We start from the raw sequence: 14,455 nt of genomic DNA, 5'->3' as shown, positions 1-14,455 counted from the left end.
ATATTTGATTTACATTGTGGAAAGAATGCCACGAGTATGTTCGGCTGTTATATCTGCAAAAGGTGGCTACTTTGAAGAGTCAAAAATTTAGATTAAATTTTGTTCAACAAAACGATTCCATGATTTCTTTGTTGTCTGCAATTGTTTATTTGTTCATTGCTTTAATTTCAGAGTACATTGAAACATTAAACTGCTTCAATTTTAGTAAAAAATGGTGGTGTTCTAAAACTTTTGACTGGTCATGTATATATATATATATATATATATATATATATATATATATATATATATATATATATATATATTAATCTGAACATCTGTTCCAATTCCCATGCAGACTGGAATTTTGATCAATTGTTGCAATACAACTTCACAAAAAACAAAAAAACTAAAAGAATCACAAAGTCAATACGTAATCATTTCCAGGTAATTAAAAGTAAGCGTGAAATATGGAACGAATATCAATGTCCTGGGTTATAAAATCAACAATCCGTGTTTCTAATCATCATCATCATCATCATCAATCCTTTGCCTTTAACCTTGAAAATTTAAATGATGAACATTTAAATTGTGAACTGCTCTTACAAATATTTCCTTTAATTGTTTTTCTTTCTTTCTTTGACATAGAAACGTGCAAACCCTGGTAATTAACATTCACGAATAACACGTGATAAAGGTTTTCCATTCATGGAATCATTTTTGGAGGTGCTGGTTTCAAGCATACATGTATGCCATCATTGGCTCAAAGGTAACGAACTGGATAATAATAACTAGCAGAGTACTCGCCCGACGGGTGATCTTGTTCCAAGTGTGCAACACGTTCTTCCGACACATCCCTTTATTTGGGCAGTGTATAGGCAACAGACAACTGCCTCAATGGCTCCCAAAAAAAATAAAAATAAACCCAGGTTAAGTATATGAAGCAAAAGCATGTGTATTACTTATGTGCTTATATAGCTCGGGTAATTCTAATTGCACCCCACCCCAAGAAAGAAAATGTCAAGAAGGGTGAAAAAAAAAACCCCAGTTATTCCAAAACTTGAAGAATCAAACGAAACTTGCGTATGCACAACTTCAGGGTGCCCTCATTAGTATCTGAACGTTTCAGCCTCCTTGGTTAAATCCTCTCGGGCGAGTCGATAAAACATATGTGGAAGAAAATAATTATATTAATGTACTCAATTATAATGGTTGCTGGTGCTTTATAAATTCAATTTTATGCTACAAGTCGAATTGGCTGTCAGCGTTCCTTCCCTTTGGCCAAGAGACTTTTGACCTAAATGTTGATAAAAGGAATGTCTTGCTATGGAACAAAGTGACCTGGTTGATAGCACTGCAACTTTTGCCATGATTACGTCATTCGCTTCTAACTTAGTGGATACCAGCCAGAAAATGTAATCTTAGCTTAGTGCAAATCATTGTGGATGTTCACCATCTCAGTGTTTTGGACTCCGTGGTACCATGACAATAAATGTTCTCTGATCAAAAGTACTTTCCGTTGTGGACAGTGAATTAATTGTTTAGAGTACAAATTGAGAAACAGGATTTACATCAAGTCGGTTAACAACAATTCCACAACACATACAACATACTTTCCCTTGATTATATTGAGATATGGGTCAACGCAGAAGGCGGACATTAGATCCGTCAAGCCTGCGAGCGGTTACCAACCGATGGTTGTTTCGCCATACTCTATCCTTTTTTTTTCTTTTCTTTTTTTTTAATTCTGAGCATCAAACAAGGAAACAGCACATTCCAGTTCTGAAGTGTTCGGTACGACTCGGCCGGGGTTCGAACCACCGACCATCCAGACTCAGAGAGGATGCTCCAACCACATTATGCCACCGAGCTATGACTGGTAAGAAATGACTGGAAGATAAGAATAGTTGACAAACGATGTGCTCACATGTCATCATGCAAAAAAAAAATTAAAAAAAAACTCACAAAAATGCTCAGCTTCTCTTTGCTCGCAAACGCTGCGTACAAGTTCCCCATTTTATCATGGATTGTTCATAATTGCAGAAATTGTTTATCATATGCTTCTTCAGCATGGGTTGGCATCCGGTTTAGCGATAACGTTTTGTATTCTGTTCAAATTTAAACAATGAAATATATTTATTTAAATGTTCAGTGAACTGATCGCACCGATGATAATACATCTGATCTGATGTACCATCATACTCTATTAATTATTAAATTACTAAATTATTCGTTTCTGCCAAAACAGCTTCTCGGCCTGGGGTCATGCTCAGCAGTTTAGAGTCGGGTGTGCATACATCTCGGCCAACTCTGATTAGAGGATGGGATATTGAAGTTTGTTTTTTTTTTAATCCCTCTGGCCATATGAATATAAAAGGATGGCCATATGCTGTTGTGCATTATGATGCATTGTTTTTTTGGTTTGTAAGTAAGAAACAAACATACTTCGAGTGGATACCAACCCATTGGTCTTACCTTGGTCCAATTTCAGCGCTTTCTAGATCACCGATAGCCAAAGCAATGAGGTATGACGGAATGGGCTTGTCCATTGTAAAGCGGAACTCGCCATCAGCACTGGGTTCATGCCACTGTGACGCACTCATTACGGCCACCAGCCCGTGTGGAACCTTAAAATAAAATAAAACAAATCAACATATTCTGTTGCCTTATTGATGAACCCAGCAAAGAGCTATCCTTGAAGTTTTCATCACAAGGAAGGGTGGGTGGTCCCAGGGTTATTAACAACAATGACCGCACTGTGGTCGCAACCTGGGACAAAATCCGGTAAGGTGCCAATTGGGAAAGTGCATTTATAGCACTCTTAAAAGATGAGCAGCGTGATTAGGAAACACACATTTGATGCGCCATTAAAAGATCAGCTCGACACCTTTCATCCACGTCGGCCTCCTCCACGGTTATCGAAGAATCGTCACACGGTCATGGATCGTTTAACCCCAATATGGGGTCATTCAAAAATTACGTAATGCTTTTTTTTTTAGGGAGGCACGCGCCGTGCATGCTGAGGGGCTTGATTAAACCTGACCAATCATTTATATTTGATATCGATTAGATTTTTTTGGGGGTACTTCATCGTGAGTAATACTCGACCCAAACAAAGCCAATGGAAATCTGACGCAACAATCCCGAGCAGTGTCTAATCGGCAGAGGCCAATCAGAAAACCAAGATGGCGGCCATATTTTATCTGGGTGCCATGGTGTGTGGAGTCCAGCGACAAATATGGGTGGGGTCCGGCAGCTGTCTGACCAATGGGTGCACATTTCAAAAATCGACCCCCAACAAGAACCCCAACAACCACACAGAGGTCTTGTAGACATGCAACACATCACAGGTAAAAAGAAAGACATAATGTGGTCAAAATGCATCCGAAGTCAGATTACAGATCAAGCTAGAACAGCACTTGGTGGAGTGCATACCTCCACTAGGTTGAACAGTTTGTTCTGAATCCCACTGACAAGCTGGATCTGCATCCGGACCTGAACTAAAAATCAAATGGACTTATCACCGAAACCACTCATCCACCAAGTTTGTCAAAAAGCTGTCCACAACTTTGAATATCGTGATATATATATATATATATATATATATATATATATATATATATATATATATATATATATATATATATATAATTAATTTTTGGCCCTATCTCTCAATGGTGAAGCACCACTAAAAAAAATTCCAAAATCGAATCAATTTGTCATCACACATTCAACCTGTCCACCAACGTTTGTCTGAATACATCCATAACTTTTTGATACATCCTGCTCACAGACAGACAAACAGACAGACAGGGGTGAAAACACAACATCCCTCCACCTTCGGAGACAGATGGAACAATAATTGGCTGTATAGTATTCAAGGAGTTGTTTGCATTATGTTCTGCAATAAAAGTAAAGGTGCACCTTTATTGTGGCCGAGTAGGTTATCTTCACAGAAGGTGTGTCTGCACAGGGGAAGAATGAGCGATTGAGGACAGCCTGGCCTTGAGTGTAGAAGAACGGTTTCACCTTGCCTGCAGTTTGCTCAGGTTCCAACCAACACACCTGAAAGACAGAATAAAGGATGCTTTCGATTCTCTCAATGAGCTGGCATGATGGCCGAGAGGTACGCACACTCACCTCTAAACTGTCTCGCCTGGGCTCGGCCGAGTTATAAATTGTTATCCCGGTGTTTCGCAGGCAGGATAATGCATCAATGTGTATGCATCCCTCGGATGGACGATAAACAGGCATCCCATACAGTTTCCTTCAAGTCAGTGATTACGGTGAGGGAATTAGCCCGTCTGCGACCACATGGGGGGGATTAACCCATCCGTGAATCCGGGCGGATAATTAATTAACCTCTCTGTAAAATATATATATATGAAAACGAAGACCCACCCACATCTCTCACCTGTGAATGGAGGGAATAACCAATCAGCTCTCATCGAAACAATTAAACCCAGGTGGCTAGGGTTATATAAATAAATCGACTCCTCCCATGCACTTCCAACCGAATAAGCTGCAAAAAGCAACCATGAAAAGGTGACCAAGGTAAGCCCTTTTGCTGTTTTAAATCCTTCTGAGAGTTCCTCCACAGCTGTAAGACATTCATAATAGTATGCACATGAGAATGCCCATACTACACACCCCCTCAGCAGCCGGACCAGTTTCATCGCTTATTGGCGACTCCTCAGCGATGGTACACATATCTGTCTGCGCTAACGAGGCTCCCACCCATGTACGACATGAAAACGTCAAAAGTCGTCAATATATTAATGAAAATGAAGATCCACCCACATCTCTCACCTGCGAATGGAAGGAATGGAGGGGAACAGACAAATACACAATTGGTTATTACCTCCATTCACAGGTGAGAGATGTGCATGGGTCTTTGTTTTCATTTATATATTGACTGATTTTGACATTTACACGTGGTACATGCTTAGGAGCCTCGTTGGTATGCATGTCTGTCTGCGCTGTCGCTAAGTAGTCGCCAACAAGCGATGAAACCGGTCCGGCAGCTGAAGGGGTGTGTAGCATTGGCATTCGCATGTGTGTACGTCTTTACAGCTGTGGAGGAACTCTGAGAAAGGCTTGAAACAGCAAAGCACTTACCTTGGGCAGCTCTTTCATGATTGCTTTTTGCAGCTTCTTCAGCTGGAAGAGCATGGGAGTAATCGATTTTATATATATATATATATATATATATATATATATATATATATATATATATATATATATACACACACACAAACCAGTATAAAAGCCCATCAAAAATTCAGAAACTGGAATATGTGATGTTTCATCACAAGAAAAAGCCTTATTTTAAAGCACTGCATGTACAAATGTTACCATATTTTCTTTAACTTCTGGGACATTTCATTTCGACAGTGCAGACTCATGAGTGTGCCAAAATCTGAAGCCTCGGCCGAGAGTCATGTGTGCCTCTATATTTATTAGACATCCTACGGACGTAAATGAACACTCATTTTACTCTGTGCACGTCACACATCATGTGCAGTGAATTTCACCTCCCCGTGTCTTGTAGTTGTCATCATTTTTTAAAACGTTTCTGTACACTGCCCCAGAGGCCCGGTTTGAAAGTCACCATCGATATTTCCAGTACAGGAGACGTAATTACTCTTTTATGGAAAATGTTTTTTTTTATCCTGAGAAGTTGACCGAAGTTAACACCGTCATGTTAAAAGATTGGCCTTGAGAACCCTACTTAAATCATCCTTATGAAAGGGGGACAGACAGACACATACACAAACACACATTGTGTTTTATATATAACGAGCAGAGTACCCACCCACGCAATGGGTGAAAACATTATAACCTCCTCCACCAAACACCTCACCACCACATTATTAAAAACACCTCACTGACATTTTTTGAAAGTAATCAATGCTGAAGATTCAAATAAATAAAAAAATCATCTTTTCAAAATATTTCAAAACAATCCCCTTCGGACATACATAGGAGTGGTCGGTGCAGCGCAGAGAAGTTCGGTACGACATCACAAAAGTTTGAGGGAGTTGTTCAGCGAGTGACAAGACAGGACAAGACAAGACGGACACTGTACAGATAAACAAACATCACATTATTAGGTTATATATTTGAAAAAAAACCCCCAAAAAAACTTTATTTTAAACTTTACATACAAACATGACACCGAGTTGAGAAAGTTTATGTTTTTTAATCTATTTCAGCATTCTTCTCTTGGATGATCCGACAACTACGAATCACCGAAATCAGGAACCGAGAATCTTTTGATCAACAAGAGACCTCGAGGGGTGAATTTGAAGGACGAACAGTTCAGTTGAGGTTAATGTTTGTGACTTGTATAAATATTTGAAAACCTGTTCATCAATCTCTCGCAACGACTGAACTGCGCTAAACTCGAAGTATGATGGAACAGCTCGAGCAGCACACGGGCAACAGTGGTGACATCGACTGCACTCTTGTCCTGCTGATCCGCACTTTGGATTTTAACCACCGATGACATTATCCTCTGGGTAATGAGGATTGCTTATTAACCCAGGGTAAGTGTATTAGCTGATAATGTTACAAATCTGGAAGCCATTTGCACACATACAGACAGCAGCCCCCGCAGTTCAGTTATTTCGATAAGTATGTGTTTATAGTCAGGGTTCTGTCCTTCTGTCTAATGGGAATTTTGTGTGTGCGCTGCGAGTTATTTTATAGTCAGGTTTATTACATCTTCTACAACAACAACAACAACAACAACGGCACCGTCCCTCACTCAACCCGGTCGCCATTGCCCATGTGTTTTTGGCTGAAGGCGTGGGCGGAGCCTCCATCGCCTCAGATCGAGGGTCCGCTCCAAGGAATGGCATGGGACGTTTCCTCCAGCCAATGAGCGAAGAGCGAGCATCCCACACGCGCCCCATCCAATGGGAGGCCAGCGTGCCAAAAGCTACGACAGAGCCTCTTCGGGAGGCGGGCCCCCGAGACACCTCGACACACCCCTTGAGACGACCGTCCAATCAGGAGGCGAGTGGGAGGAAAACAAGAGATCACTTCCACCTCAAGGGAGGAGAGAGTTGGTCGTTGTGAGAGCATCTGCAGTCTTGGTGGCGATTAGCTTCGTCTGCAGTCTTGGTGGCGATTGGCTTCGTCTGCAGTCTTGGTGGCGATTGGCTTCGTCTGCAGTCTTGGTGGCGATTGGCTTTGTCTGCAGTCTTGGTGGTGAATGGCTTCGTCTGCGGTCTTGGTGGGGATTGGCTTCATCTGCAGTCTTGGTGGCGATTGGCTTCGTCTGCGGTCTTGGTGGCGATTGGCTTTGTCTGCAGTCTTGGTGGTGATTGGCTTCGTCTGCGGTCGTGTGGCTTGGTCTCAGTCGTCGTCTGCGGCCCTTTGCGGTGGCTTCTTGTGGTAGAGGCGGCCGAGCAGACAGGAACGTGGGCCGTGGACTTTGGGTCGTGGGTTCGAGTCCCACCGTGGTGGTTTGGAGTCGGTGTGACCGCACGAGGCGGGAAGGTACCGTGGCCCGGCTCTACCGAATAAAGACCCACAGGGTCCAGTTTCGTGTGTGTGTGCGTGTGCGTGTGCGTGTGCGTGTGCGTGTGTGTGTGTCCGTGGGCCCCGTCTGTAAGTAGAATTATTGAGTACCTTGTACATTGTGAATTACATTTCTTGTTCGTGATAACTCTGCTCTGTGTCTCCCTTCCCGATTATTGCCAATTGTAAAATAAATCCCCGTGTTAAATGTTCCAGTTCGTAGCCTGTCGTTTCATCCATTGACCCAGCACGGTGTGGGCTTGAGAAATAGTAAGGCCGTTCGTGTCGTAAATTGTTCATTTGGACCGCCTGATCTTGGTAATCCCCGCTCGGTTTACACCCGGATCGGGCTCGGTAAACGGTCCGATCCGCCCGAGGTCCGTCGCGGATGTGGTTTTCCCCGGGAGTTGGACCACGTGAGTATTCAGGTATATTGAATTAGGCAATTAACCCTAACCCACGCCGTTAAAACATTGGTGACCACGGTCCGCTAAGGGACCCGTGACCTTTCAGACTTATCTGAGAGTGACGACCTAAATTCCAGGTGTTCGGTGGGAGACGGACGACTCCACTGCTCCAACCAGTGGTCGTTTATCGCCATCGGACCCCGGCCCACAACAATAACCGATCACTTTGGAGTGTTGCAGCCATGGAGTCCGGGTGATCACGAGTTCACTCCACACAATTAAAAATATCGTTAACTAATTATCGGCTCTTATTCGATCCGATCCGACCACGATCGTTAAGGCCCAGTCACACCTTGACGTTTTAGCCAGCTTATGCCGATTTTTGGAAAATTTGTGTAAAACGCTGGTACACGTCGAATACGTTATGGGTAAGTTTTGACAACATTGAGAGCACGCTGAAAAACACTGCCATACGTCGTTGTACGCTGGCTTTAAACGTTGAACTTTTGGGTTTTCCTCGAATTTTTTCATGCTTGAAATTTTACGACGTATGCCGGCGTATGACTCACACGTTCCGCTACGCTGGCCATAAGTTGTAGGCACGTTATTTGATCGTTGATACACGCCGAAACACGTTACTTGTAAGTTACTCATAAGTCAAAACACGTCGAGGTAATGTTTAGCGTACCCGAAACTTATTTCTAACCTATGAGTAACGTTTTGGAAGCACGCAACATGAACGTTGTTCACACTTTGCAACACGTTACTTGTAAGTTACTCATAAGTCAAAACACGTCGAGGTAATGTTTAGCGTACCCGAAACTTATTTCTAACCTACGAGTAACGTTTTGGAAGCACGCAACATGAACGTTGTTCACACTTTGCAACACGTTACTTGTAAGTTACTCATAAGTCAAAACACGTCGAGGTAATGTTTAGCGTACCCGAAACTTATTTCTAACCTATGAGTAACGTTTTGGAAGCACGCAACATGAACGTTGTTCACACTTTGCAACACGTTACTTGTAAGTTACTCATAAGTCAAAACACGTCGAGGTAATGTTTAGCGTACCCGAAACTTATTTCTAACCTACGAGTAACGTTTTGGAAGCACGCAACATGAACGTTGTTCACACTTTGCAACACGTTACTTGAAAGTACTACTACTACTACCAACATCGACATCAGTAAATTCTCTCCACCTACTACTACTACTAACATCGACATCACTAAATTCTCCCGAACTACTACTACTACTCCTAACATCGACATCACTAAATTCTCTCGAACTACTACTACTATTAACATCGACATCACTAAATTCTCTCGAACTACTACGACTACTACTACTACTAACATCGACATCACTAAATTCTCTCGAAATAGTACTGCTACCACGACTACTAATACTGCTACTAAGAACATTGACAACACTAAATTCTCTCGAACTACTACTGCTACTGCTACTACTAATACTAATACTACTACTACTAACATTGACAACACTAAATTCTCTCGAACTACTACTACTTCCAACATTGACGTCACTAAATTCTCTCGAACTACTACTACTATTAACATCGACATCACTAAATTCTCTCGAACTACTACTGCTACTACTACTAATACTAATACTACTACTACTAACATTGACAACACTAAATTCTCTCGAACTACTACTACTACCAACATTGACGTCACTAAATTCTCTCGAACTACTATTACTATTAACATCGACATCACTAAATTCTCTCGAACTACTACTACTACTACTACTACCACCGACATCACTAAATTCTCTTGAACTACTACTGCTACTACTAATACTAATACTACTACTACTAACATTGACAACACTAAATTCTCTCGAACTACTACTACTACTACTACTACTACTGCGACTGCCACTGCGACTGACATTGACATCTACTCAACATGGAGTCTGGAACACTGACGGGTTCCTCTTGTGAAGCCCATTTGTATATACCAATTCCCCTAAACGCTGCCAATACGCCATTATACGGTAGCTGTAAGTTAGAAACACGTTCAGTAAGTTCTGTGGTCGTCCGGAAGACGTCAATCAAATTCGTCTACATACGCCAATGTGCGTTTGAGATACGTTACACATAGGTTCAAAGCATGCTACTTATAGGTTCAAAGCACGCTACTAATAGGTTCAAAGCACGTTACTCGTAGGTTAAAAATTAAGTTTCGGGTATGCTAAACATTACCTCGACGTGTTTCGACTTATGAGTAACTTACAAGTAACGTGTGGCCGACGTATGTAAACGATTGCGGAGCGTGCCGAGAACTTATGCCAGCGTATGCGGAACTTGTGAGCCATACGTCGAGTACGTCGTAAAATTTTCAGCATGCTTGAAATTTCACGACGTACTAAACGTACCACGTAATATGCCAGCGTACTTCATTGTTTTTCATCGTGCTCCTAACGTATACACAACTTACCCATACCGTATTCGACGTGTCCCAGCGTTTTAGACACATTTTTCATAGGTTGGCATACGCTGGCTAAATTGTCAAGGTGTGACTGCGATGTTGACACTTCCAATTTTAAGGCGGTTATGATTTAAATCGGCGTACGGCAGCTTTTTAACAGAGAATGCCACGAGTTTGTCGGCGATACGTGCAGCGGGCTATGACCAAGTTAAACTATCGTTGGGCATAGGTTGTGAACGCCGACAACAGGCTAAGCATTCGTTGGTACAAGTTATCTTTAACACAACGAAACGTTCTGTGCCCGTTACTAATACGTTATGCATACGACCAAAACTTAAAAAAAACAAACTCAAAACTTCAGCGTACGCCAACGTTTTACGTGCATTTTTATACGTTGCCATTGCTGGCTAAAACGTCAAGGTGTGACAGGGCCTTTAGTTATTACAAGAGCACCGATCAGATGCAATTCCGTCGGGGGAGCTGATCCTCACCCCAGGACCATCGCCCGTAGCGTACTCCACCGTGACGTTGAGCAGTCGTCCGGCCTCGGGAGGCTCCCGCAGAGCGATGTGCAGCGCAGAGCCGAAGCCCGTGAACGGACGGACCTCGAACGAGAGCTCTTCTCCGGACACGCGAACGTCGTCCGACTCTCCCGGCAGGTCCTCGCGCACCGCGCGCACCGCGCGCACCTCCAAGGACGGGTGCACGTCGAGCACGAGCTCGCCCGCGGGTCGCACGCACAACGTGCGCAGCGTCACTCGGCCCTCGAGGCGGCGCTTCGCCGGATCCCCGTGCAGGTCAAGGTGGACGTGCTTCACCACGAAGCGGTCCGTGTTCGCGGCCGAGCTGCTGTCGCGGTGCGAAGCCATGACTGTTCGGACGGCGATAAAGAACAGCTGAAAGGAAGTGAGGGGAGAGGCATGAGCACAGTCTATGTGGGAGGAGCGAGAGGAGGAGCAGAGAGGAATAGGAGGAAGAAGAAGGAAGAAGAAGAAGTAAGAAGAAGAAGGAAGACGAAGGAAGACGAAGGAAGACGAAGGAAGACGAAGAAAAGGGAACACGAAGAAGAGGGAAGAAGATGAGGGAGAAGAAGGAAGAAGAAACGGAGGGAAGAAGAAACGGAGGGAAGAAGAAGAGGAGGGAAGAAGAAGAGCGAAGAAGAAGAAGAGGGAAGAGGAAGAAGAATACATGATTAATAGTTTGAAAGATCATGCACGGAATTGTGAAATCGACTCAAACAGCTTCTTCTTCTTCTTCACGTCAATAAGAGGACATTCACTCAAACGATTCAAGGGAAGTGTTTTTCAGTAAATCACATTTATTAATGTTGGTTGTTGACCTGGTGAGGTTTGTTTCGGTAAAATTAAATTCACGGTGGCAGAGACAATGGGGGAGATGACAATTTTAGGGGATAAATAAATAATGCGAAGTTGTGTGTCGGATGGGAAATTACATATTAAATAAATAATTCAACGTGGAAAGGGGTTGGTGGAATGGTAAAGTGTGTGTGTGTGTGTGTGTGTGTGTGTGTGTGTGTGTGTGTGTACGTGTGTGTGTGTACGTGTGTGTGTGAGTACGTGTGTGTGTGAGTACGTGTGTGTACGCGTACGTGTGTGTGTGTACGTGTGTGTGTGAGTACGTGTGTGTGTGAGTACGTGTGTGTACGCGTACGTGTGTGTACGTACGTGTGTGTACGTACGTGTGAACGTTTGTTTGTGTGTACGTGTGTGTGTAAGTGTGTGTGTAAGTGTGTGTACGTGTCTGTAAGTGTGTGCGTACGTGTGTGTGAACGTGTGCATACGTTTGTGTGTGTGTGTGTGTGTACGTGTGAACGTGTGTGTGTACATGTGCGTGAACGTGTGTGTGTGTGTGTATGTGTACGTGTACGTGTGTGTGTGTGTGTACGTGTGTCTGTGTGTGTACGTGTGTGTGTACGTGTGTGTGTGTGTGTGTACGTGTGTACGTGTGTACGTGTGTGTGTGTGTGTGTGTGTGTGTGTGTGTGTGTGTGTGTGTGTGTGTGTGTGTGTGTGTGTGTGTGTGTGTGTGTGTGTGTGTGTGTGTGTGTGTGTGTGTGTGTGTGCGCGCGCGCGCGCGCGCATGGGCGTCGATTGCTTTTTGAATAGTGGAGGGGACATTGCATGTCCAGACCAGGAAGCCCACCAGCAAAGTCTACCCTTGCAAATTCTTGATTTTATACACTCGTTGACATGCTGCCTTCTGATCACACAAATCCCTCAAATCAATCTGACCATCTCTCGACCATCTTTTTATCAAATGTAAGCAGACGGAGCGAAATTAATTAAACATTAATCATGCACATTTCAAAGTTTCAAGTGTCATCAAAGAAATACATATATGCATATATATATATATATATATATATATATATATATATATATATATATATATATATACACATACATATTGTTGTGGTTACCAAATTCGCAAACCACCATTCAGGTCCCTCAGGTGATATATCTCGGTAAGTATATGTGTAGTTAGGCCCAAACCCGTTGTCTAGTGGGAATACATGTCATTTATGCGAGCTGCGACTCTTCAGGATAGCCGTTTTTCTTTTACTATCTTTATTTTGGACCAACCGCCATGATCACAACCACAACATCAACCACCGACCACAACCACCGCTTCACCACAACCGCCACGACCTTCACGCACACCTCACAACCGTAGCATCGCCACCGTTCTTGCCCCGCTGTGGGTACCGGTGTTGGACTCATGCAGAACGCGCGTCGAACAGCGTGTACAAAATCACGGATTTTCTGCTTCAAAAACGGATCAAAAACTACTCACGCCCACTTCTGTTCCGTCCTATCGGTGAGCGAGGGGCGATTTGGCCCCGCCCCAGGGCGTTGGAGGGCGATCGATATATGCAAATTTGTGGATCAAAAAGCCTTCACGCCCACTTTTTCTCGGGCCAATGGGGAGCGAGGTGAAAGGTCAAAGGGAGGGGGTCAAAGATGAGAAGGCGAAGCCACGGGGCTTATAAAAGGACGGTGTTCGTCAGTCAGAGTCGGTCGGAGAGTCAAGAAGAGGAGAGTCGGAAGCAGAGGGTCAAGACTTCGCGGGCGGTGGAGTTGACAAGAAGGAGCTGGTCGTCGTCGTGTGCGTTGGAGTCGGAACGGAGGGGACGGAGCTGTGGAAAGGCGGCGACACCAGACGAGGGGGTGCTCGCGTCGTGCAGGAAGCTGCACCCGAGGGAGGCCGACAGCGCGACCTGGCCGAGGTGGAGACGCTCGTCGCGGGACTCGAGGCAGAGTAGGAATCCTCTATACCCCGAGCATCAGCAACCCCCTCCTGTTTCCCCCGCGCTGAGATAGTGCGACCAAGGGGGCCCCGTTCCCACCCCCTGCCAGGCACTGTCCACGAGGCCCGCGGAGTTGCGGGGCCATCGCCGCTCCGCGTCTCATCACCAGACGGGTAGGCCCGACCCGGTCTCGGCCTCAGGCCTGCCCCATTCTTGAGGGTTCTCTTTTCTTTTCCTTGGTTTTGGGTATGTGTTGTCGGCGCCGTCTCTGAAGTAAAATTGTATAAGTGTTGCCGTGTGCTCGGTAGTCGGTATTAGCTCTGCACTGTGTTTTCACTTTTATGTTTGCTTTTTGTGTAAATGGAATTGTGTTTTCTTTTCTATGTGCTTTTGGTGGAATTGTATTTGTGTGCTTTCCGTTCGTCGCGAATAAATGTGCTTTATTGTTGAACTGTTCTCCCGCTTCGCTTCGTCTTTTCCTCCATTGAATCCTCATCTTGCTTCACGTAAAGGGTTGGTAGTGGGCTGAATACGCCCGATAATTAATCGAACCGTCGAGGTCGACGATAACACCGCTCGGTTATTCTGATAGTACGGAACGGGTCGCTTAAGCGGCCCGTGTCCGAAGTCGACCTGCGGCGAGGTGCGATCGCCCGGTCTACCCTCCGCGTGGGTACTTAGGTAGTTCGAATTTGGCGAGCAACCCTATCCCACGCGGGGGCTGATTGGCTCGATCGCGGTGAGACCGAAAGGTCCACCCGTGACTGGTTCCCGGCGTTAGTCCGAGAGGGTCACGACTGGATTGTCCGTCCGGTGGG

At 44.5% G+C, this 14,455-nt stretch overlaps 1 protein-coding gene across 2 annotated transcripts in view; it reads right to left on the bottom strand.

The window, feature by feature from the left end:
- Positions 1 to 11,393, bottom strand: part of RNPEP (arginyl aminopeptidase) — a 49,708-nt gene extending 38,315 nt beyond the window's left edge. Inside the window, exons 1-3 of one of the 2 annotated variants that reach the window (XM_085899725.1) lie at positions 10,862 to 11,393; positions 3,904 to 4,044; positions 2,455 to 2,606 (exon numbers count right to left, since the gene is read on the bottom strand). In XM_085899725.1, coding sequence (XP_085755851.1) covers positions 2,455 to 2,606; positions 3,904 to 4,044; positions 10,862 to 11,239 — 671 coding nt within the window. In that variant the 5' untranslated portion in view covers positions 11,240 to 11,393. The remainder of the gene's footprint in view (positions 1 to 2,454; positions 2,607 to 3,903; positions 4,045 to 10,861) is intronic. The other variant, XM_085899724.1, reaches the window with a different exon arrangement.
- Between the last annotated feature and the right edge of the window lie 3,062 nt (positions 11,394 to 14,455).

The sequence above is a fragment of the Eptatretus burgeri genome, chromosome 10 (assembly GCF_056783735.1).
Source record: "Eptatretus burgeri isolate ZD-2024b chromosome 10, Ebu_testis_v1, whole genome shotgun sequence".
Taxonomy (NCBI): Eukaryota; Metazoa; Chordata; class Myxini; order Myxiniformes; family Myxinidae; genus Eptatretus; species Eptatretus burgeri.
Note: the sequence above shows the minus strand (reverse complement) of the source record. Positions and strands in the feature narration are given on the sequence as shown.